Consider the following 23,881-nt stretch of genomic DNA (forward strand, 5'->3'; position numbering starts at 1 on the left):
ATTTGGTCTTATTATCTTACTTAAATTCTTAATTTGCCTTCCTATGACCTTTGAATTGTTGACAAAATAATGCCATCTAATATCTATAATGCAATACTGAGCTCTAGTTTAGCTTTGTCTCAGAGCATTATCATGTTTCACCTGGCATGATATGATTACATACAGCTGAACCAAACAACTGGAAAGAAAAATAAGCATTTTAAAAGTTTTAAACATTTATTGAAGACAGAGACAAAATTACATGGTGAAAGATTCATATTTTATGGACCCTTCAGTATCTCAGCTGGATCTTGATTATTACTCTTCAGCTCCCTGGAAAAGAGAAGATTCAGAAAATTAAATTTGAATACCAGTCACAACGCTCGAGATACCAACTTCCCACAGTAACTCTTGTAGAGTCTGAGGGAAGACATCACGTTTTGATATGTGATACTGTTAAAGAATGTGGCTCATTCTAACAGCCAGTTGTTCTGCCACTGTGGTGCCTTCATTCTACCTTGCTGTGACGTGTGAAATGCAGAGGCTTAATGGTGGAGCTGTTAGACCACTGGGAGGAAAAGGAAAGGAGTTCTGTATAATATGGTGGTCCCGGAAGACCTAACAGGGCGTGAGGATTAAATCAATGTTCTGCAGGATTAAAAATAAAAACGTTATAAATGAATAAAAGTAAATAAATAAATTAGACCATGACTACAAAAAAGGCAGAGGCCGACGGGACTGGCCCTTTTATGAACTTTGTGACTTGACTTGGGGTAATATCTGCCCTAAGAACCCTGGTGCCTCGGCTGCCTAGCAATCTTGCTTAGTACCCTGGAGGAAAAACCATCTCCGAATCCTCACTCCAGTATTGGAAATGCCACAGGGAGTGTGCTGTTGTGTGTATTCCACTGGAATAGCAAGGTAAATAATAATTATTTTTATTAGCTTGTTTTATTTACCGCCGACTGAATAAGACAGTGAGCAGAGACATTAGGAACTTGGCCGTGAGACGAAACGGGCTGTCTTCAGATAGCGGAAGGCAGTGTGTTTTGTGATAGCACAGGCAGTACAGTCAATAATAGAGCGACGTGTTCTGACCTCTTTGTAAAAATGGCTTGAGTGAAACGTTACCTTTCCATGGTCACGGCTCTTGGCCCTGAGCTTGTTGACCTGAGACTCAGCGATGTCAGCACGCTCCTGAGCTTCCTCCAGTTCATGCTGGACCTTTCTGTACCTGGACATGTGGGTGTTGGCCTGCTCCTCCTGCAAGGGGAATCGACGCATAAAGCTTAGTTACAACACAACTGTACTAGTGTTTGTCCAAAACTGAAAAAAATAAAGAAAGTAAAGGATATCTTATCTTATCTTAAAACTCTATTGACGCATAAGTGTTTAACTTACCGCCTCCTCAGACTGTCTCTTGTAAGCCTTAACTTTGAGCTGCAGCTTGTCCACCAGATCCTGAAGTCTGTGCACATTCTTCTTGTCCTCCTCAGTCTATAAAGATAAATGAATGTGAGTAATGAACTGCTGAAGCTGAATGAAAGCAGTAGGTTAATTGTTGTAACTGTTGAGCAAAGGTTGAGAGATCAATTTCTGCAAAAATGGCGAAGTGAACTCTATAGGATGACATCCTGTGATATTTATGTAGAGTTTAAGCAAGAGTTTAAGCTAGAACAGTACTTATTGTGTCAAAATCAAGCCATTTGTAATTTTAGGATGAATAACACCAGAATCCCAAAAGTCACTGGAAGGTATAAAGGTCAGGATAGAAGTCAGAGATTCTATAACCTCTGTAATGTCAACCGTATTGGAGATGAATTTCATATTTTGTTAGAATGTAAAAATGTAAATATAATGAATCTCCGACAAAAATATTTACCAAAGTATTATACTGTTGGACCACACCCAGTGATCATATGGACTGTTATAAATGTATACGAACAATTTCAGGATTATGAAGACCAGTAAAGCCAGACTTTGGCCCTTCTTCCTGAAGTCAGAGTTTTATGACCCCCTGCTGCTAACCTCCTGGTCATCTCGGCCTGGCTCGAGATAGTCCGTTGATGACCCCCGCTGCATGGCCCCAGATCAAAGCAGGACAGCGAAAACCCAGGAAACCAGGTTCCTGCCAGGCCTCAAAGGGGGGTACTGCCTCTTTGAACAGACCCAAAACCTATAAATACCAGCAACCCCCCCCAGCCTGAAACCCGCTTTAATGTGCCTCTTAAAATGGCCACCGTGCCATGAACTACAATCCCAGCATGCCTTGCGGGATGGGGCGGCGCCTGCGACGCACCCAATCCCGAGCGAGGCACCGATGACGTCACCGCAGCGCGCGTAGGATCAAAACCCTGCAGCTGCTCCCTTTTTCGCTCTCTTCCGATCAACCTTCCGTCCTGAGCAGCTGGATCTTTTGGCTGCGGGCCAAAGATCCCATCTTGCATTTGATTTCTTTTACATCCCATGCAATTAACTTTCATTTCATTTTTATTGATTGTTGTTTTTCTAGTTAATTAATGGTTTTATAATAACGTAGTGTGCCATCAGGATTTATTTGGGGTGTTACGTTACCATCTTTTGACACCTAGATGTAAATAAATTCTGATTGATTTTTAATGAGTGGTTGTTGTTATTTCATACGGATTTTGGTCACAAACTGATTGTTTGAGCAGAGCCAGTGCTCGAATCTCACCCTTCAATTGTTATTCTGTAAGTGATAGTAAGATGTACTGTTCTGCAGAGTAATCCTAATCATCTGAGACTGATTTTCCGCTGTTAAGTTATCATTTTTCCCTGGATTAAGGCCCCGGGGTGGTGCCCCTACGAGAATTATTATCATTTTGATAATTCAATTTGATAAATAGTCAACTTTATTAATTATTAATAATTCTTTAATAGAATTATCATTAGCCTTCGATAACTGATCAGCTTAGCTACCTGAGTTGCACAACAATACAAACCGACCATCTATGTTTAAATTGATTTTGTTACTACAATCTAATAAGATTAATGTTATTTATAAATTAGGAGCCTTTTTGAAGAATGTCCTTCCTCTGTTTAAATGATATTTATTTTGCCAAATTGAGTATTTTAGTTTAACATGTACAGCTTGCTATAAATGTACAAATGTTTGTATACTTGTGCTCCATACCATGTGATCATGGTCGTGAGTTAAAATAAATGATGATGATGATGATGATGATGATGATGATGATGATGATGATGAAATATCATCTGTATACCTGGTATGTCAGCTCCTTCACTCTCCTCTCATATTTGCGGACTCCTTTAACAGCATCAGCTCCACGCCTCTGCTCAGCATCAACTTCAGACTCCAGCTCACGAACCTATAATGCCATAATAAATAATCATGTTTCTCTACAGAAAAGAAATGTATAGTTTATATGATAATTGTGTTTGTTTTGAAATATTTAAATAGATGAACTTGAAATGCTGTAATGATCATACCCTGGACTCCAGTTTCTGGAGTTGCTTCTTGCCACCCTTCATGGCCAGATTCTCAGCCTCATCCAGACGGTGCTGCAGGTCCTTGACTGTGATCTCCAAGTTCTTCTTCATCCTCTCCAGGTGGGAGCTGGTGTCCTGTTCCTTCTTCAGCTCCTCAGCCATCATAGCAGCCTGAAAGGATGAATATTTTGAAATTCAGCATTCATTAAAGATAAAAAAAGAAAATCAATCTTTCTGAGATGTAAACTTACATCAGTGATAGCCTTTTTGGCTTTCTCCTCAGCATTTCTTGCTTCCTGAACAGTATCCTCCACCTCACCCTGAACCTGCACAAGGTCAGATTCCAGCTTCTTCTTGGTGTTGATAAGGCTGGTGTTCTGAAAAATTGATCAAGACAACGCACTGTCAGTTTCTTTGTCTTACAGTTTTTAGGGCACATGGTTGTTATGCATTTTGGAAAACTAACCTGGGAGTGAAGCAGGCCGACACGTTCACTAGCATCAACCAACTCCTGCTCAGCCACTTTACGTCCTCTCTCTGTCTGCTCCAGAGCAACTCTCAGCTCCTCAATCTCAGCTAACATCAGAACATTCCTACGCTCCACCATGGCAACCTGCTCCTTCATGTCTTCCTGTCCCCTGATAGCCTCATCCAGGTGCAGTTGGGCATCCTGACAATGACAGTGAGAGTTAGTCTAAATTGTCTTTACTCCAAAGCTGTTTCATTTAAACTCAGTGATAACAGCACTGAGCAAACTCACCTTGAACTGTCCCTGGACATTCCTCAGTTGCTTCTGGGCCTCAGCAGCCTGCCTGTTGGCGTGGCTGAGCTGAATCTCCATCTCATTGAGGTCTCCCTCCATCTTCTTCTTGACTCTCATGGCATCATTCCTGCTCCTGACCTCGGCATCAAGAGTACTCTGCATGGAGTCAATCACCCTCTGGCTGTTTCTCTTGATCTGCTCCATCTCCTCGTCCTTCTCTGCCAGCTTCCTGTCAACCTCGCCCTTGACCTGATTGAGCTCAAGCTGCACACGGAGAATCTTGGCCTCCTCATGCTCCAAAGTACCCTTAATTTACACAGTGACATTTTATGTTAAAAACTCAAACTATGTTTCCTGTTAGAGAAAGTTCATTAACCCAAACTTAAGCACTCACAAACTTCTTTGTGTCATTTGTAACTGCCGGTGAACTTATTATTGTCATACCTCAGCTTCCTCCAGTGCAGTCTGAAGTTCAATCTTCTCTGTCTCCACACTCTTCTTGGCTTTCTCCAGCTCATGAATGCTCTTTCCAGTCTCACCAAGTTGTTCAGTCAGATCTGAGATCTCCTCTGAAGGCAAAAAAAATGTAAAAGAGATCATTTTTAGATTAATATTGTGACTAATATCATAAATACATAGATATATTTCTATTGTTTTTAATTGAACGTACGCTGCAGGTTCTTGTTCTCTCTCTTCATGGTCTCCAGCTGATCCAGTGACTCCTCATAGGAGTTCTTCATCTTGAACAGCTCAGTGCTGAGAGAACGAGCCTCCTTCAGGGCTCCTTCCAGCTCTGCTTGGCCCTCCTCATACTTCTGTTTCCATTCTGCAAGGACCTGGATGTATATACAGTAGGATCATTTTAATTGCTGTTTGATGTAGAGTATATATTTTTTATCAGATTCCAAAGAAATTTTAATTCAGAGATGAACATTTTACTTTGTCAAAGTTCCTCTGCTTCTTGTCAAGGTTGGCAGCCAGAGCATTGGCTCTCTCCACATCAATCATGAGGTCCTCCACCTCACCCTGCAGCCTCTGCTTGGTCTTCTCCAGTGAGGCACACTTGGAGTTCACAGCCTCAATGGATTCCTCAGCGTCCTGCAGACGCTGAGCAAGCTTTTTCCTGTCAAGGTGAGATATTTTTAAGTATGTTGACGATAAACAAGACAATTCCAATGGGATTTAAATGAGCCGTTGTAGTAACTTACTTGGCCTCCTCCAGTTCTTCTGTGCGCTGGATAGCATCCGTTTCATATTTGCTTCTCCACTGAGCCACCTCACTGTTGGCCTTGGACATTCCTCTCTGCAGCTCAGCCTTGGCCTCCTGCTCCTCCTCGAACTGCTCTCTGAGCAGATCACAGTCATGGCGGGCTGACTGGACAGCATGGGCCAGGGCGTTCTTGGCCTGTAAAACACACAGAACTCCTTGTTAAAGCATTGTTACATTAATATGCTGGATTGTAATGTTTAGTTTAGTTTTATATTCTTTATGCACACCTTAATAAGTAAATCTAAGGAAGCGGTTTCATTTTCATACCTTGACTTCCTCCTCAACGTGTCTCTTGAGCTCCTCAATCTGCTGAGTGAAAGCCTGTTTGCTTCTGGTCAGCTGAGAAACAAGTCCTTCTTTCTCCTCCAACTGACGACCAAACTCACCTGCAAAGAACCCATTGATTAATGCAGGAAGTTACAAAGAATTACCATAAAACTTAATCTCATGCTCAGTCACTTACCGTTCTCAGTCTGAAGTCTGGCCCTTTGTACATTAATGTCATTCAGCTGGCGAACATTCTCATCATTTTTGGTTTTGATCTCACTGAGCTGGTCCTCAAGAGTTCTGCACATCTTCTCCAAGTTACCCTGAAGGGAGAAATATATATATTTGTGTCCTGGAAATGCCCTGAATTCCCAAAACACAGTCTCAGTGCGGTCGAAGGACGCTCATATCAGCTCTGCACCTGCTGTTTATTAACAAATGTAACTGTGAGAGAGGCACCCCCTATGTGGCTTGTTCACACGGGACTGAGTTCCCGTGGGACGCGAGCTACGTGGCGGGAGGCCAAGACTTAGTAAAGTTATAAAGACGGAGACAGCCGGAAGTTCGGGCAGAGTCTGCTGCGGGTTTTGTGCACGACGCCCAGCCGGGTTTTTTTGGCCACTCTGTCCAGGACTGTTCGGCTCTCCAGTCTTCTGTGTCGAGGTAAGAGTATTATAAGGCCTAGCCCTGTGTAATTGTCAGTGATCTTGCTCTATCATTTGTGGGGGATAACTTGACACATTTATCCTAGCAAAAGAGTAATTGTGTGTGTGTCTTCTATGTGCAATGCTTGCTTTTCTTGTGGTAATAAAGGTATTCATATATCATTATAGCAAAAGCGAGTGTGTGTTTTGTGATTCATTTTGTGCAGCCGACCACTCTCGAGCCTTAATTGATTTTCTCCCAAAACATACCCTATAACAATTTTTTGTTTATATTGAGTCAATGGCCTTTTCTCCCAACGATAGATCATGCACAAATCACTGTCATTAATAATTTATGACTTTATACCTTAGCCTTGGCAATTGCCTCCATGTTGCTGGAGAGGTCATCAATCTCCATCTTGTACTCGCTCTTCTCCTTCTCCAGCTTCTGCTTGACACGTTGGAGGTTGTCGATCTGCTCTCCCAGCTCTGCAACAGTGTCGGCCTGCTTCTTGCGGAGAGCTGCTGCAGTAGCTTCATGCTGCAGGGTGGATTCTTCAAGGTCCCTACGCAACTTCTGGAACTCAGCCTCACGCTTCTTGTTCATCTCAATCTGAGCAGATGTTGCTCCTCCAGCTTCCTCAAGCCTCTCACTGATCTCCTCAAGCTCCCTTGAGAGATCAGCTCTCTGCTTCTCTACCTTAGCCCGAGCAGCTCTCTCAGCCTCAATCTCCTCTTCCAGCTCTTCAATGCGAGCCTAGAGTTGATGATCATAATGTGAGGAGATATTACTGACTGAAGAGTATTTTGTTCTCAGTAAGTTTAATATAAACATGAAATGTTACCTGGAGTTCCTTAATTTTCTTCTGAAGCTGAGCACCAAGGGACTGCTCATCCTCAATCTTGCTGAGGAGCTGGCTGATTTCAAAGTCCTTCCTAGATTTCAACAAATCACAACATGTTTAATTATTAAACTGCATTTACTTCCACGGTCTATTTAATTATGGCTTTTATTTACTTTTTAATTTTCTCGTCAGACTGCTGCTTGTCATTCTCCAGATCCATGATGGATTCCTGGGCCAGTTTCAGATCTCCCTCAAGCTTCCTCTTGGCTCTCTCAAGGTCCATACGGAGCTTCTTCTCTTGCTCCAATGATCCCTCAAGCTATAATGTAAAAAAAAATGTATTTGATTTCTCTTCAATTACCTATTGCCTATATTACTTCATATTTTACTATAAGAAAGCTTACATCATCCACTTGTTGTTCCAGCTTTGTCTTGGACTTGGTCAGAGTGTTGACTTTGTCTTCCTCTGCCTGCAGGTCATCCAGTGTTTGCTGATGGGCCTCCTGGAGAGCTTTCTTCTCCTTGGTCAGCTTGGCAATGGATTCATCTTGAGATGCCATCTCTTCAGTGAGGTTTTTCACCTAGTAGTGGACAAAAGTAAAGATTGTTTAAAATTACATGTTGCTTAATAGCAACTCATGTCCAAAGCTACCGTATATTTCACATTAATAAGTTGAGAGGAACAAGAACTTTACCTTGTTTTCAGTGGCATGTTTCTCCTTCTCCACTTTAGCCAAGGTGAGTTCCAAGTCGTCGATGTCTTTCTTCAGCTCAGAGCATTCATCCTCCAGCTTCCTCTTCTTGGCAGTCAGCTCAGCGTTGATTTCCTCTTCATCCTCCAGTCTCTCTGTTGTCTCTTTGAGTTTGGCCTCAAGCTGGATCTTGCTCTTAATGAGCCCCTCGCACCTTTCCTCAGCATCTGAGAGATTTTCCGTTTCCTGTATTTCACACATAACGTCTTGGTAATAACTGTACTGAACTTTAAGCCAACCATAAATGTATATACATATTAACAAATCTCTATTATTTTGTTCCAGTAAATAAAACCGCATTTACTGTGTCAGTTACTTACTGAAGCCACTTGGAGTTGCAGGTCATTCTTCTCTTGCAGGATGCTAACCATCTTCTCCTCTAGCTCCTTCTTTTTGGCCAGAGCCGTAGCCAGGTCTGTTTTCATCTTTTCATAGTTCTCCTTCATATTCATGAGCTCCTTCTCAGTCTCAGCACTCTTCAGAAGAGGCTTGATCTTGAAGTAGAGATTCATCCATGGCCAGTTTTTCACATTCATGAATGAGCGGATGTTGTACTGGATGCTGAAGACAGCTTCTCTAAAAAAAGAAACAAAAATGTTACCCATAGTATGCCACTGCCCTTGAATAGAGTTACCTACAAACAAGATGCAGTACCAAGTCTCTAGAATATTTGTTTCTTCGCACTCATCTTCCACATTATTGCACTTGGGCTATGTTAATGAACTTTTGAACCTTTGAGCCTATTGAGAAATTACAGTGAGATTTCAGCTTTATTTTATGATAATAATACCTTCTCGCCATCATCTTAACAAACTCCTTCCTCATGACATATCCTCTGGCGAGAGCCTGAGTCATGGTCACCAGCTGAGCCAGTTTCTCATCTCTCATCTCCTCAAGTGTACCCAGCAGACCAGCTTTGAAGAACACCTATGTTGTAACATGCACAATATTACATGTCCGTATGGATGGGGAAGGTCATCATGTCCAAAATAATTGATATGATCCCACTGAAATGTACCTTAGTGTGTCCAAACTTGTACTGAGTGTGGTCCACATCAATGGAGCCCAGCAACTTCTCTGCACATTTCTTGTTGTCAATGAACTGTCCCTCAGGGATGACGCTGGCATTCAATACTTTGTATCTGCAAGGTAGATATTAGTGTTTCATGCTGTGACTGAAGATATTTTTATTCTCTTGACATCTGTTTTTGAAAGGGCTTGTAAAAATGATTAATTACTCAAAAAAGCAATCACCTCTGCTTGAAATCACCGTAGAGGATTCTGCTGGGGAAGCCCTTCCTACAGATTCTGATGCCTTCCAGCACACCGTTACACCTCAGCTGGTGGATGACCAGGAAGTTCTCCATAAGACCTGTTTATTGGAAATCTGTCAAACTAAAGATACTTTTTATGTTTATGTTACCAGAAGTAAAAAAGACCACAACAGACCTGGTGTCTTTGATTCGTTGGGAATCAGGCAACGGACAAAGTGAGGGTGAGTGCTCCTCAAGTTGGTCATCAGCTTGCCCAAGTTCTCCTGGTAAATGTAGTATTTACAGTAATTGTCAAGTCACTTTTAAAAATTCGACCGATCAACTTAAATCATATCTTGATTATATTTATGTTTAACATACCCTGAAAAGTGCAGACACAGTTTGGAAGGAACCACCCTTCTTCTTTCCAGCCTTCTTGCCGGCAGCCTCTGTGTTCCGAAAGGTAATATTTCATTATTAGGGACTGGAAAATTATAAAGAAATTAACTGATACATCTGTTTTTTTAACACACAATTTCACTGAGTTTCACACTTGTCTTAATTTATAGGTTGATATGTAAGAGGCAGCAATATTATTGATTATTCAGGAGTCCCAGTATCTGGCTCCTACCTTCAGCCCCAGCATGAGCTGCATACAAGAAGCACATCAGTTTGTTTCCAGACTTCTGGTAGAGCTGCACCACTGAGTCGTTCAGTGGGTCCTTGTTCTTGTCCAGCCAGCCAGTGATGTTGTAATCCACTGTACCAGCATAGTGGACCAGGGAGAAGTGAGCTTCAGCCTTGCCCTTTGCGGGTTTAGGCTTCTCAAAGGCCTTGGTCTTTCCAAGATGCTGATCATGCAGCTTGTTCTTGAAAGAGGTGTCTGTTGCCTTGGGGAACATGCACTCCTCTTCAAGGATGGAGAAGATGCCCATTGGCTGAGAATAAATCACATCTCATTCTAAAGCAGTTGTTGAATTTCATATTTAAGTATTTAGTATCTACAACCATTTTTAAATGTATTAAGCAATAACATGGTCACATACCTTCTCAATAAGCTCAATGCAGGCAGCCAAGTCCATACCGAAGTCAATGAACTCCCATTCAATGCCTTCTTTCTTGTACTCCTCTTGCTCCAGGACAAACATGTGGTGGTTGAAGAACTGTTGCAGTTTCTCATTGGTGAAGTTGATGCAGAGCTGCTCCAAGCTGTTGAACTGTAATTACAAAAAGGTATTTATTTTTTTGAAAAATATTATTGACTCATCAAACTCCCGAATAAAATTATTTTTAACAACGCACATCAAAGATCTCAAATCCAGCAATGTCCAACACTCCAATGAAGAAGGATCTTGACTGCTTTGTGTCCAACATCTCATTGATACGTACGACCATCCACAAGAACATCTTCTCATAGATAGACTTGCACAGAGCCGAGACAGCGTTGTTGACCTGTAGGAAGAGATTTTAGGCATTTACATATTTTCTGAATATATTCATTTAAAAAATTATATTAAAATATTCGACAAATAAACGTTATTTGACATACCTGGTTGACAGTCTGACCTTTGGTGACCATCTCATTTCCGACCTTGACCCTTGGGTAGCACAGACATTTCAGCATATCAGCTGAGTTCAGGCCCAGCAGGTAGCCGATTTTGTCAGCCACTGATGGAAAGAACAAAAGTGTTTCAAGAGCTGAACAAGCCATATCACTAGCACTTACGATGTATTTCATTTTTATGTACCGGTACATGTTTGTTGCCAATTCTGGACAGCTACTCTGTAGGACTTCTAATATGTCTTCTTGGGTAAGCTATTGGTGTAATTTTGCCACAATAATTACATTACAGCATGAGTCTTGCTGCATGTTGGCAGTCATACTCTAATCTGCCATCACTCAGCCTAATATTTTTGCAGAAAACTGCTTTTTTGAGGTAATTCTGTTCTTTATTTACCATATGTAAACCCCTTTAGGTGTTATGAAGTACTGTAATAATTATGCAATATCACAACATGTATGAAGTTACCTTCGGTGCCATCAGGTTCAGCCTGCTCCTCACGCTGCTTCTGCTTGAATTTCATGTTGCCATGATGCATCACAGCACCAGTCAGCTTGTAGATGTTGAACTTCTCATCAGCAGTGAAGCCCAAGATGTCGATAGCAGTCTGCAATGCATAGACAGGTTCTATTTTTAAATCTGTTCTTCTTAAAGAGGGATAATATTTGGTTAATTACTATCAACTTACATCAGTTGCGATGTACTCCTCCACATCATTGATGCTCTTGACAGTGATTTCACCCTGACTGATCATGTGATAATCGTAGGGGTTGGTGGTGATCAGAAGAGCCTCTGAAAGAAAGTAGAAGAAAGGTATAAGAAGGCATATATTTTAATGTCCAAATATTTTTATTTTATATTTTTATCTTTTGATATACCCAGGATCTCTGGCTTGTGGCCAGTCATCAACTGATAGAAGATGTGGTAGCTCCTTTCTGCAGACAACTGGAAGGTAACGCGAGACTTCTCCAGCAGATCTAAGAGATTTTTTTTTTTTGATGGAAACATCAGGAAATAATGTAAGACACTACATTTGAACATTGCTAGTAACCAAGGGTAAATCAATTTAAACTTACATGTTTCAATATCAGCTGAGGCTAGCTTGCCAGAAGTGCCAAAGTGGATTCTGATGAATTTACCCTAAACATTCACCACAAAATGTCAGAATCTGGGAAATAATTATATTATTAAATGTGAAGATTGATTGCACTATTGCTTACGAAGCGGGACGAGTTGTCATTCCTCACAGTCTTGGCATTACCATAGGCCTCCAGCAGTGGGTTTGCTGCAATGATTTGATCCTCCAGAGAACCCTACAGAGTGAAACGTATTTAGCTTCACATAAAAAAACAATATTCAAACATGGCATAGGTGTTTGGCATTCAATTTTACCTGTATTTTCCCTGAAGAACCCTCCTGTTTCTTACCCCCCCCAACCACTGCAATTGTTGCAAAGTACTGGATGACACGCTTGGTGTTGACAGTCTTTCCTGCACCAGATTCTCCGCTATGAAATCAAAAATATTCCTCACTCAGCTAAGTAGTAATCAGACTTGTAAAAAAATTCAATTTGGAATATTGTGTTTCACTCACGTAATGAGGATAGACTGGTTCTCACGATCTATGAAGAAACAAAAACAAGTAAGCTACTAGATTGAATTCTTAAAAAAGTCCCTTCCTAAATTCTAGAATAACTTAATCTTACCAGTGAGCATGAACTGATAGGCGTTATCAGAGATGGAGAAGATGTGGGGAGGAGCCTCAATCCTCTTCTTGCCTCTGTATGCATTGACAACCTGACTATCGTATACTGGAAGCCACTTGTAGGGGTTCACGACCACGCAGAACAGGCCAGAGTAGGTCTGGTAAAAGAGAAAATTCATGATGAACATCATGGCTTACATTTGAGAAGATTATATATAGTTGGTAAAAACACAACATGATGACCTGATAATATTTACGTTAATTGACAGTGTGTATTCATTCTCATCTAAATGTAAACCCTTACGTAGATCATCCATGATGAAAAACGCTCTTTGAGGTTATACAACACAGCGGGCTCATTGAGGTGGGTCATCATGGCCATGTCCTCAATCTTGTCAAATTTTGGAGGATTCATTGGGCAGATTTCTTCCTCTTTGACAGTGAGAGTCTTAAAAGGAAAAACAGCATTTATAGTGAATATAAATAGGATAGCACATCAATAAAATGAATGCTCATTTGCTGAGGAAGTTGTATCATGTCACGTCATTTTATTCACTTACCTTTCCCGTAACAGTGTCAAGTGTATCACATTTACTGTTTCATTTATTTAGAACAGAATAATGTTTCTCTTACTTTTCCTCCTTCGAGAGTCTCAACTGTGGCTTTGCCACCCTCTCTCTTTGTCAGTTTACCCTTAAGATACATCTCAGCAGGTTCAGTGACAAAGAAGGCTGTTTTGGCATCAAACGGAGCAGTCTGGGCTTCAATCCTCTCCCTTTCTGGTTTCCGGAGGTAGATGGACGCCGGGCCATAGGCCTCCATCTCTGCATCAGTGCTCATTTTGGCACGTCAGATGGCTGAAAATGAGAGTACATACAGACTTTATTTATCTTGTATTGCTTCAAATATTAACTTACTCATAGTATACTTAGCAATTGTAATTTACTCAGATTTTTGGTTTACCTGCTTTGCTCCAAGTAGATGATGGAATAAACAGGTTTGTTGTGTTGATCCTGTTGGTAAATTGTAAAACATAAGCACTTATACACATCTGTCCCACGTCTTGCATATGTGTATGGAATTTTCTACAGAACACGATTACACAATCAAAATTAACACAACTGAATTACACAAAGAACAATTTTTTGTCGTACGACCATGAAAAATAAGTTAGTTTGCCTCAATGTTAACCAAGGGACATCTCACCTAACTTGGCAGCCCACCAGTTATCGCCAGAGTCTTAAAGTGGCTTCTTTTATAGAGGGAGGACTGTCTACTCGGTAGGTGTGCCCTTCTGAATTTGGTAATGTATTCTTGTTATGTTCTCTCTAATCCTGTGACACTGACACTGACAGTGTCTGACAGTGATGATATTGCCTCGTAAGCATATTCGTAACAGTATATATTTTCCTTGTACCCAAACAAAGCAGGCAAAGAGCAGTAAAGATGGATATTTAGATTTTTACCGATTAAAATAATAAATAATTACTTTTTAAGAAACAATAGAATTTCACTAGTATGTGCTTGCATTATGCATGTGTTCATCCATCTATAGAAAAGTGTATATAAAGAGGCATGGAGGTTTATATTCATAAATTTAAACATACAGTGTATTATGTATTGTTGTTAACAATAAGATTAACAATAATATATTTTTTGTGTGTTTTGAAGGAGCATATGATTTCTACCACTGTATAGTTGCAGTTTACATATCTCAAATTTGTGAAGTTCAGTTTTCAATTATTAAATGACATCACACTTGTTTAGCATTCAATGAGCCCAGAGTCCAGGTATTTCTCCACCTGAACGTGAGTCCATGTTTATATTGTTTCATTGACAAACACATTTGTTACCTATTTCTTTCAACAATTAGTCCACCTTTCTTAATCCTTTGCACTAAATAATAGAAAAGCTTTGTGGTATATGTCATTAACCAGGATATGGTTTTGGAGGAGCCTGTAAATGTCACTGGTATACAGTTGCAAGCAAGCACACATCTCAGCTGTCTGTTATAAAAAATAACCTGAGCACCATTCCATAAAAGCTAGGGAGGGATTACATATCGTCTTGGAATGGAATGGATGAACAGTTGCCATTGGGATAAGACCCAAAATAAGTCTTATGCCAATAAATGACATGTCAGAACTATTATAGTACCATGCAATAAATCTGCATCCATGATTAATACCATTTTAAAAAGACAATAAGTAAGTGGGAATGAAAAATTATTGAGTGCTTTTTCACACCCACTATTAGATATTTTTAAAACTGTCTTATTGAGTGAAGATGTACTTCTTTTTGTGATGTTTTTTTAAGTTCTCCTTCATGAAATAAGATGACCTTGAGGAATGTTATCCATTTGGTTACATTGAAAACATAGGTTTTATTACCTTTTCATTTTGATCCTTTAGCATTTCATTTGAAATATGTTTGTCTTCCTTCTTTTTTTCCCCAATTGTTTATTTAAAACAGTTACCTTTTCTTTCTTAAGCTGGAGGCGTGGTAATGCCATGCATGGCTACAGTATGTGCTAGGCATCCTTACACAGGGGACAGTGTCATGTGACAAAATGTAACAGCTGTTTCAAATTTGTTTACTTTCTTTAAGAGTAAAATTATAAATGGAAATAAAACTACAGAAAAAAAAATCATGATGAATTACTGAGGTTGTGCTCCATTGCAATAGATGACAGTAATATAATTCTTAAAGTAGTAGGAAAATAAATATTTCACTAAAAATACACTTCTAACAAGAATAGCTAAAGTTAATCAAGTATAATTGTCACAACTCCTGCAAACTCCTCTGACATGCATAATTGTATTGTTTTAGTTTTAAATAATCTTCAGTTATTTTTTATTATGAGCTTTACTAGTTCACTAAAGTTTGTAATTAGTTCATTTTGTGATGCAAATTATTGATCTCACAGACACTTTTTTTTTGCATTATATTGCATTTAGCCAACACTTTTTTACCAAGGTACTTACAGCTGTGGAAAACAATCAATCTACTGTAAAAATATAAGAATATAAAAAATGTGAAATTCCACGAAGAGAAGAGTTTTTAAGTGCTTTTTTTCTGATAAGTCTGTCAGTCAGTCAAAGTTGCACGATTTTGTTTTAATGAATTGATACTGCTTGTTTAATGATTGGGAAATAACGCAGATGAATTTTTAGATGGTGAAGATGAGCTCAAGTGTGGTCACATGGTCTTGACTAACTCTCTCCATTAATGGCTTTGAGTCAGTAGATGTTTATAGATGAACTTGTTCACTAAGCCCTGAAACCGACACAAAACATACCTTAGATGTCATCTGCCAAGGAGCCAGGGATGATTTAAAAGTGTGTAAGATTTCTCTTGAGCAGTGATACCCTGAGCAAATGGTTGTGTGGTTTGTTCTTGTCCTCTTTTTTCAGTTAGCCTTAGTTGTCCTTGTTTCATGTTTTCCGAATAAGTTTACGAGGTTTGATCGACCTTTAGTGTATTTGATTAGTGACAGCTGGATTGTTTTGTCTCATGAAATGTTTTAATTTAAGGGGGGTTAAGGCCATTCAAGTAGGGAAAAAAGTTGGAGGTGAACGGAGTGAACTTGACAAAAGCATAAGCAAATTGTAGTTGGTGTGCTAAAATCCTTTATTTATAATCAAGTATTTCATTACAGGGTTTTGATGTATTCTCAAATTATCTGTTGAAATCTGATGAAAGCCCAGAGGTACTGTGTTAACTCTGTGAATTTAGCAATATTTAGTAAAATTCTAAATCATGCTATGAAAGTAGTAACTGCTTGTTTTCTTTAAACCCAAGCACCTCCATCACCATCAAATGAAATAGTCATTAAAGTCATGGAGACAGCTGTGTTGGAAGGAAGGACAATTGGTTTAGCCTCTTTTATAATTCTGCCATTAATGAACAAAGGCAAACCGCCTTTACACCAAATGCAAAGACAATGGCCAAACCCATGCAGTTCTAAGTTAATTCCTAAAAATATCTCAGCACACAGATAGGCAACCTTGTTAGTGTGCAATGTTCCTAATAATAGCATCTGCCTGAGTGCGGCAACAAATGTGTTTCCTGTGATCTCACTAAAACAATATCACTTTAAGCTGTTGTCAATTAATTCTCCCTGACTCATTTAGCCTACAGTACAACGAGTTGCTTCATTTATGTCCTTCACCTTGTGAGTTTCTGTTGTAGCAGTTGTCATAGCAAAACTACATAAAAAAATGAATGTCCAATAATTTTTTTAAATTATATTTGTGCAATAAAAACACTTGTTTTTCTTTCACTGAACAATACTTTAATAAGTTATAAACCTTAAAAAGATGTATTTAATTCTTGTATATCTAAAGTACTTGCAAGAATCCACTTTCTGAATCCCTTAATGATGTCCATGCTGTATCTGCCTGTGCATGGGGAAATAGTCTGTTGGCTACATGCTGGTGTTTTTGTCTACTCAGCAGCATCAGACTGAAATGGGGAAAAAAAAGAAAAACTATTACTTAGTTGTTCACTAAATATTCAGTTAAGTTTCCAATACTTATACAGTACAATAGTTATTGGATTAGAACTAACTGGTCTTTATGACTTTTGTTGTGAGGTTGGCTTCTTTTCAAATAACACAGTCAAGACAAAGTTTACAAATGTGCTTTGTTGGCAGCAAGAACTGCTCATAAATTTAAGTGCTATTGGGATCCACATTAATCTTTACTGACATATTGCTGCACAAACTCTGAGTCAACGAATAGCCACAAAAGAGTACTTGAATGCCTGTGATGGTTATTGGCTTATATAAAGCCAATTGTCGTTCCACGAAGAGTTGCACTATTTCAAGTGTCACTGGCACACATGGAAGTCATAATATAAAGTTAAACATCAGCCTGTCAGTGGCTAGAGTTAAGTTAGGCATGTTATAAATGCAAATACAGTAAATAATATCTATTAATTCTTGGAATATTAGTATTTTGATATATATTCATACTAAATGTCTTGTGCTTATTTCACCCACATTGGATCATTTCCAAAATATTACACTCTTCAAGGAGTTTTGTTTTTATACTTTTGTTAGATATACACCCCTCTTCAAGAGTCTTTGGTTGAAAATGGGTATATTGTGTTCACTTCTCGTTGATTTTTATATTGTGGAATGAGCAACAGCTTAAGAATAAATCTGTCGTGCTGAAAAGCTTATACCTTGTTTCCTTTCATTCTGTTCCTCAAGCAGTAGTATTGCCACCAAATATTCACAATGTTACTGCAGATAGTTCAGTTGCACAATGTTCCAACTTACATGTTCAATATCAGCTGAGGCCAGCTTCCCACGGAAACCAAAGTGGATCCTGATTAATTTACCCTGAAGAAGATATCAGTAAGCATTATATTTTATGTGGGTACAAGTAGAATTTAAACCCAGAGCATTTGTCTGATGTGAACACTTATAAAATGAGAGGAGTTGTAATTCCTCACAGTCTCAGCATTACCATAGGCCTCCAGCAGAGGGTTGGCAGCAACAATTTGGTTCACAAGGGAGCCCTGCAAGACATTATATCAGTAAGATGAGCTGCTTGTTATTTAGATATTTCTCTGGGAAAACTTTTTCAATACACATTTACCTGCATTTTGCCAGGGGTTTGTTCCTTCTCCTTTTTGGCAACAAGAGCTGCAATTGTTGCAAAGTGTTGGATGACATGCTTGGTGTTGACAGTCTTTCCAGCACCTGTTTCACCGATTTCTTAACTGGGGTATAAGAGGCACATTGTTAAAGGCCATCTTCATTTCATTTCATTTCATTTCATTTATGAACTAATTCCAGACATGTCAAAAGCATTGTATAACAATGTTAACTCTAGTATGAATATATGCATCTATAAACAAATATATATATACACATACATACACACGCATTTTGGACACACAGAATCCCTTGTAAATACATTTATATAAATAAATGAGTCTATTTTAACTGAATGTACACAAAATAAATCGATATATTATATATATATATATATATATACCGGTGTATATATATATATATATATATATATATATATATATATATATATATATATATATATATATATATATATATATATATAAACATTGAGTTTGTAAAGATTTTGCCAGCACACTGCTCTAATTCATCCTATACTCACACAGTCAGGACAGACTCTCACGGTCTGAAATATAAACATAACTTTGGACTCATTGTTCCTTCAAAAAGCCATTTTTATGAATTAATTTTGTCACCCTCTACAGTGTAATGCTTACCAGTGAACACCAACTGATAGGCCTTGTCAGAGATGGAATATGTAAATGCATCATTTTATTCAATCACATATGGATCTCAATAGAATAGAATAGAATCCTTTATTGTCACTGTAAACATTGTTTCCAACATTGCTGTGAAAATGTGTTTAGCAGCTCCACATGACAGAATAACACACAGCAAGAATCAACACACACATAAACAACAAGAATAATAAATAAAATCACTTATACAAAATTGTAATATAAAAATGACTGTACATGTCGTGCAAGACGAGAGATAAATACATTCTAAAACTTAGTGCAATGGAAGTGGGCAAGGTGCATTATTGCACTTGGTTGTGTGTGTGTGTGTGTGTGGGGGGGAGGTTGGGGGATTGGTGTCAGTCCATGTCAGGTGGGCTGGGTTAGGGGTGGGATGATGGCTTTGACGGCCTGATGGAAAAAGCTGTTACTCAGTCTTGTGGTTCTGGATTTGAGTGTGCAATATCTTTTTCCAGAGGGGAGTGGGGAGAACAGGGCATGTCTGGGGTGTGTGGGGTCAGTGCTGATGTTTATGGCTTTCTTTTGAAGTCGACCAGTGTAGATGTCTCTGAGGCGGGGCAGTGTGGTCCCAATGATCTTCTCCGCCGTCCTCACCACACGCTGCAGGTCCTTCCTGTCCTAGTGGACCACACTGTGCAACAGCAGGTCAGGATTGACTCGTTGGACGCACGGTAGAAGTTCTCAATTAAAGCAGAACAAGAAAATGTGAGAGAATAAGATAGAAAAAAATGTAATATACCTTCCCTCCATCTGTCTCAACGGTGGCCTGGTCACTCTCTGACTTGACGAGTTTACCCATGATATACAGTTCATAAGGATCAACCACAAAGTAGGCCATTTTGGCATCAAATGGAGCCATCTGGGCCTTGATCCTCTCCTTTCTGGCTTCCGGAGATAAATGGTTGCCAGGCCATAGGTCTCATTTTTGCCGTCATTTCTGCATCTACTGTATACTCATGGTGCCACTTTAATTGGAGCCTGAAAACGTTTGCAGATATGTATTCTTTTGAGGATTTTTGAGGATTTGATGATGATGATGATGCTATTACAACTGACGATGTGTCCCAGGGGCTAAGTATGGCTGTAAAGCAGCAACTTCTCTTCCACTCAGGTATGCAGTCAGGCGCAAGCTTGGCTCAGGGAAGAGGACGCTCCTGCCATGCATAGTCCCGGGGGATTGTACCATCTAATCCTTTCATCGAAATCTATTAACATACACCTTTTTGGATTCTGCTTCTTGTTGCTATCGTTGAATTACCTTACACAATCCCAGATTAAAATGGCTGATATCCTATTTGAAAGCCAAGACACTACAAAACAGAATAAGATGCCCATTTCTATGACATGTCTGAAACAAAAAAGGCTTATTATACTGTCTATTCTCAAGTGTGCAAACAAGTGTGCAAACAAATGTGTGTCTCAATTTGTGGAGAATACTTCTAACCTCACAGCTTGACAGAGATGGGCTTATTTTGTACAGGGTGGCAAGCATGATTCTTGCCACCAGTTTTTTTTTTATCCCTTTTTACACATGAATTAATGCAACATGATACATTTGAAAGTAACTTAAGAGATTTTTGTTATTCATGTATAAATACATGTTAGTGAAGCAATATGTTCTGGGCCCATATTTGTTTTTATTATGTTTTTAACAAGAATAAAAATGATATTAGCAGTTCTAGTAATAATTATTTGATATTAAACGTTGGCCTCGTCACTGTTTGTAAACATTTCCTTCGACTGCTATTTTCACAGTTTATTTAATACAACAAAACAAGACGGCAGAGCATGGTTTATGAAGTATGTATTCTATTAAATACAGAGATTTATAAACCCCTGGCACACTTTATAACGGAGAGCTGTGTTCATTGAATTTTATTATGACAGCCAGAGACTTAATGTTGGAGGAGCATCATAATGTCACTGGTGTATGGTTGCAGGGCAGGCATTCCTCAGATGTCTAACAGCAAATTCACAATTCACATGCAGCTCTTTCCATCAGTGGTGGAGGGGAACAATGTGCCGGCTGGAAACAAAACTTTCCGACTCAGAAAAGACCATAAATAACACACATGAAAAATATATACATCATTTCTTTCTTGTTTTCCTTTTTTATTGCATATGGGAATGTTTAAATTCTGAAGTCAAAGAAAAATGTTCCTAGCTAGAAGAGTTTTAAGACAGAATTAAAGCTGCAAGCAGCGATGAACGGGCCCTCGCACTCACGGCCACCGCCCCCATAAGCATATCAGAAATGACATCACCCACGACTTCCTATGTCAAACCATTCAAAAGATATAGCAGAAAAAAGGGACAACCAATCAGAAGAAGGGGCGGGGCTAATTCAGGCCAATGAAGGTCAAGGACTCCATACAGAATCTGATGACACCACCCACGACTCTCTATGTCAAACCATTCCAAAGTTATAGCAAAAAATCGGGACAACCAATCAGAAGAAGGGGCGGGCTAATTCAGGCCAAGGAAGGTCAAGGGCTCCATACAGAATCTGATGATACCACCCACGACTCTCTATGTCAAACCATTCAAAAGTTATAGCAGAAAATCGGGACAACCAATCAGAAGAAGGGGCGGGGCTAATTAAGGCCAACGAAGCTTAATAACTCATTACAGAGTCCCATGACACCACCCACGACTTCCTATGTCAAACCATTAAAAAGTTATAGCAGAAAAAAGGGACAACCAACCAGAAGAAGGGGCGGGGCTAATTCAGGCCAATGAAGGTCAAGGACTCCATAAAGAATCTGATGACACCAGCCACCACTCTCTATGTCAAACCATTCCAAAGTTATAGCAGAAAATCGGGACAACCAATCAGAAGAAGGGGCGGTGCTAATTAAGGCCAACGAAGCTCAAGGACTCCATACAGAGTCCCATGACACCACCCACAACTTCCTATGTCAAACCATTCAAAAGTTATGGCAGAGAAAAGTATTCTAGGGGGCGCTGTTGAGCCGTTAGGCCACGCCCATTAATGCAAACCATGAAATATCTAATTTATCGCCAAGTCTGGCTTGCATGCAAAATTTGGTGACTTTTGGAGAACTATCAAATATGGACCAATCAGATTTCAAAATGGCCGACTTCCTGTTCGGTTTCGGTCATGGCTCCAAGAGACTTTTCTTTAAGTTGTGACATGATACAGGTGTGTAGCGATTTTCGTGCATGTACATCAAACCGTATTGTGGGGCTTGAGGCACAAAGTTTTCCGGGGGGCGCTGTTGAGCCATTTTGCCCCGCCCATTAATGCAAACCATGAAATATTAAATTTATCGCCAGGCCTGGCTTGCGTGCCAAATTTGGTGCCTTTTGGGGAACTATCAAATATGGACCAATCAGATGAAGGGGGGGTGCGCTTGTTGGCGTCTAGCGTCGCCACGGTAACACTTTTGAAAGAGAAAAGTAATGCGTGTAGTCGCAGGATGGAGACGCACATTTTGATGTATAACACATCTGGGTTCACGATACGGTTCGGGCCGTATTAATTCTCGAAGGAATGGCATATATTGCTCCAAAATTACGCGATTAATTCAGAATGTTCAAAATGGCCGACTTCCTGTTCGGTTTCGGCCACGGCGCCAAGAGACTTTTCTTTAAGTTGCGACATGATACAGGTGTGTACCGATTTTCGTTCATGTACGTCAAACCGTATTATGGGGCTTGAGGCGCAAAGTTTTTTCTGTCTGAACCAATCAGATGAAGGGTGGGCACGTTTTTTGACGTCTAGCGTCGCCACGGTAACGCTTTTGAAAGAGAAAAGTAATGCGTGGTGTCGGAGGATGGAGACGCACATTTTGATGTATAACACACTTGGGGGCACGTTACGGTTCGGGCCGTATTAACTGCAGAAGGAAGGCATAAATTTCGCCAAAATGACACGATTAATTCAAAACGGCCGACTTCCTGTTCGGCTTTTCGACATGACGCCAAGAGACTTTTCTTTAAGTTGCGCCATGATACAGGTCTGTACCGATTTTCGTGCATGTACGACAAACCGCATGGTGGGGCTTGAGGCACAAAGTTTTCAAGGGGGCGCTGTTGAGCCATTTTGCCACGCCCATTAATGCAAAGCATTAAATATCAAATTTTTCGCCAGGCCTGACTTGCATGCAAAATTTGGTGACTTTTTGGGCACGTTTAGGGGGGCAAAAAGGCCTTCCTTTTGTCAGAAAAATAATAATAATTAAAGCTGCAAGCAGCGATGAACGGGCCCTCGCACTCACGGCCACCGCCCCCCATAAGCATATCAGAAACGACACCACCCACGACTTCCTATGTCAAACCATTGAAAAGTTATAGCAGAAAAAAGGGACAACCAATCAGAAGAAGGGGTGGGGCTAATTCAGGCCAATGAAGGTCAAGGACTCCATACAGAATCTGATGACACCACCCACTACTTTCTATGTCAAACCATTCAAAAGTTATAGCAGAAAATCGGGACAACCAATCAGAAGAAGAGGCGGGGCTAATTAAGGCCAACGAAGCTTAAGAACTCATTACAGAGTCCCATGACACCACCCACGACTTCCTATGTCAAACCATTAAAAGGTTATAGCAGAAAAAAGGACAACCAATCAGAAGAAGGGGCGGGGCTAATTCATGCCAATGAAGGTCAAGGACTCCATAAATAATCTGATGACACCACCTAGGACTCTATGTCAAACCATTCCAAAGTTATAGTAGAAAATCGGGACAACCAATAAGAAGAAGGGGCGGGGCTAATTAAGGCCAATGAAGCTCAAGGACTCCATACAGAATCTGATGACACCACCCACGACTCTCTATGTCAAACCATTCAAAAGTTATAGCAGAAAATCGGGACAACCCATCAGAAGAAGAGGTGGGGCTAATTCTGGCCAATGAAGGTCAAGGACTCCATAAAGAATCTGATGACACCACCCAGGACTCTCTATGTCAAACCATTCCAAAGTTATAGCAGAAAATCGGGACAACCAATCAGAAGAAGAGGTGGGGCTAATTCTGGCCAATGAAGGTCAAGGACTCCATAAAGAATCTGATGACACCACCCAGGACTCTCTATGTCAAACCA

At 39.9% G+C, this 23,881-nt stretch overlaps 1 protein-coding gene across 1 annotated transcript; it reads right to left on the bottom strand.

The window, feature by feature from the left end:
• Window positions 1–197: 197 nt before the first annotated feature.
• LOC133421733 (myosin heavy chain, fast skeletal muscle-like) lies at window positions 198–13,729 on the bottom strand. The gene is made up of 41 exons (XM_061711475.1): window positions 13,717–13,729; window positions 13,474–13,523; window positions 13,144–13,367; window positions 12,815–12,958; window positions 12,512–12,668; window positions 12,400–12,427; window positions 12,199–12,313; window positions 12,027–12,119; window positions 11,883–11,946; window positions 11,685–11,783; window positions 11,495–11,598; window positions 11,275–11,413; window positions 10,794–10,912; window positions 10,547–10,696; window positions 10,291–10,461; window positions 9,876–10,182; window positions 9,626–9,693; window positions 9,441–9,528; window positions 9,246–9,363; window positions 9,010–9,133; window positions 8,782–8,918; window positions 8,312–8,567; window positions 7,935–8,177; window positions 7,644–7,820; window positions 7,413–7,558; window positions 7,240–7,330; window positions 6,762–7,151; window positions 5,947–6,073; window positions 5,751–5,869; window positions 5,422–5,618; window positions 5,153–5,336; window positions 4,884–5,049; window positions 4,658–4,782; window positions 4,211–4,519; window positions 3,917–4,120; window positions 3,702–3,827; window positions 3,451–3,621; window positions 3,225–3,329; window positions 1,381–1,476; window positions 1,111–1,242; window positions 198–312 (listed from the first exon to the last, which is right to left on the bottom strand). The coding sequence occupies exons 3-41, from the start codon at window positions 13,348–13,350 to the stop codon at window positions 298–300; spliced, it is 5,811 nt and encodes a 1,936-aa protein (XP_061567459.1). The 5' UTR covers window positions 13,351–13,367; window positions 13,474–13,523; window positions 13,717–13,729; the 3' UTR covers window positions 198–297.
• Window positions 13,730–23,881: the final 10,152 nt, after the last annotated feature.

Source organism: Cololabis saira, chromosome 21, assembly GCF_033807715.1.
Source record: "Cololabis saira isolate AMF1-May2022 chromosome 21, fColSai1.1, whole genome shotgun sequence".
Lineage (NCBI taxonomy): Eukaryota > Metazoa > Chordata > Actinopteri > Beloniformes > Belonidae > Cololabis > Cololabis saira.

What these genes read in the sequence shown, in the direction of transcription:
- LOC133421733 (XM_061711475.1), bottom strand. Translation starts at nt 13,350, where the DNA reads ATGAGCACTGATGCAGAGATGGAGGCCTATGGCCCGGCGTCCATCTAC. An exon ending in GTTCTTCAGGGAAAATACAG is followed by an intron (nt 12,120 to 12,198) that starts GTAAAATTGAAT and finishes TTCACTCTGTAG; the next exon opens with GGTTCTCTGGAGGATCAAAT. An exon ending in CAGACTTCAGACTGAGAACG is followed by an intron (nt 5,870 to 5,946) that starts GTAAGTGACTGA and finishes GGTTCTTTGCAG; the next exon opens with GTGAGTTTGGTCGTCAGTTG.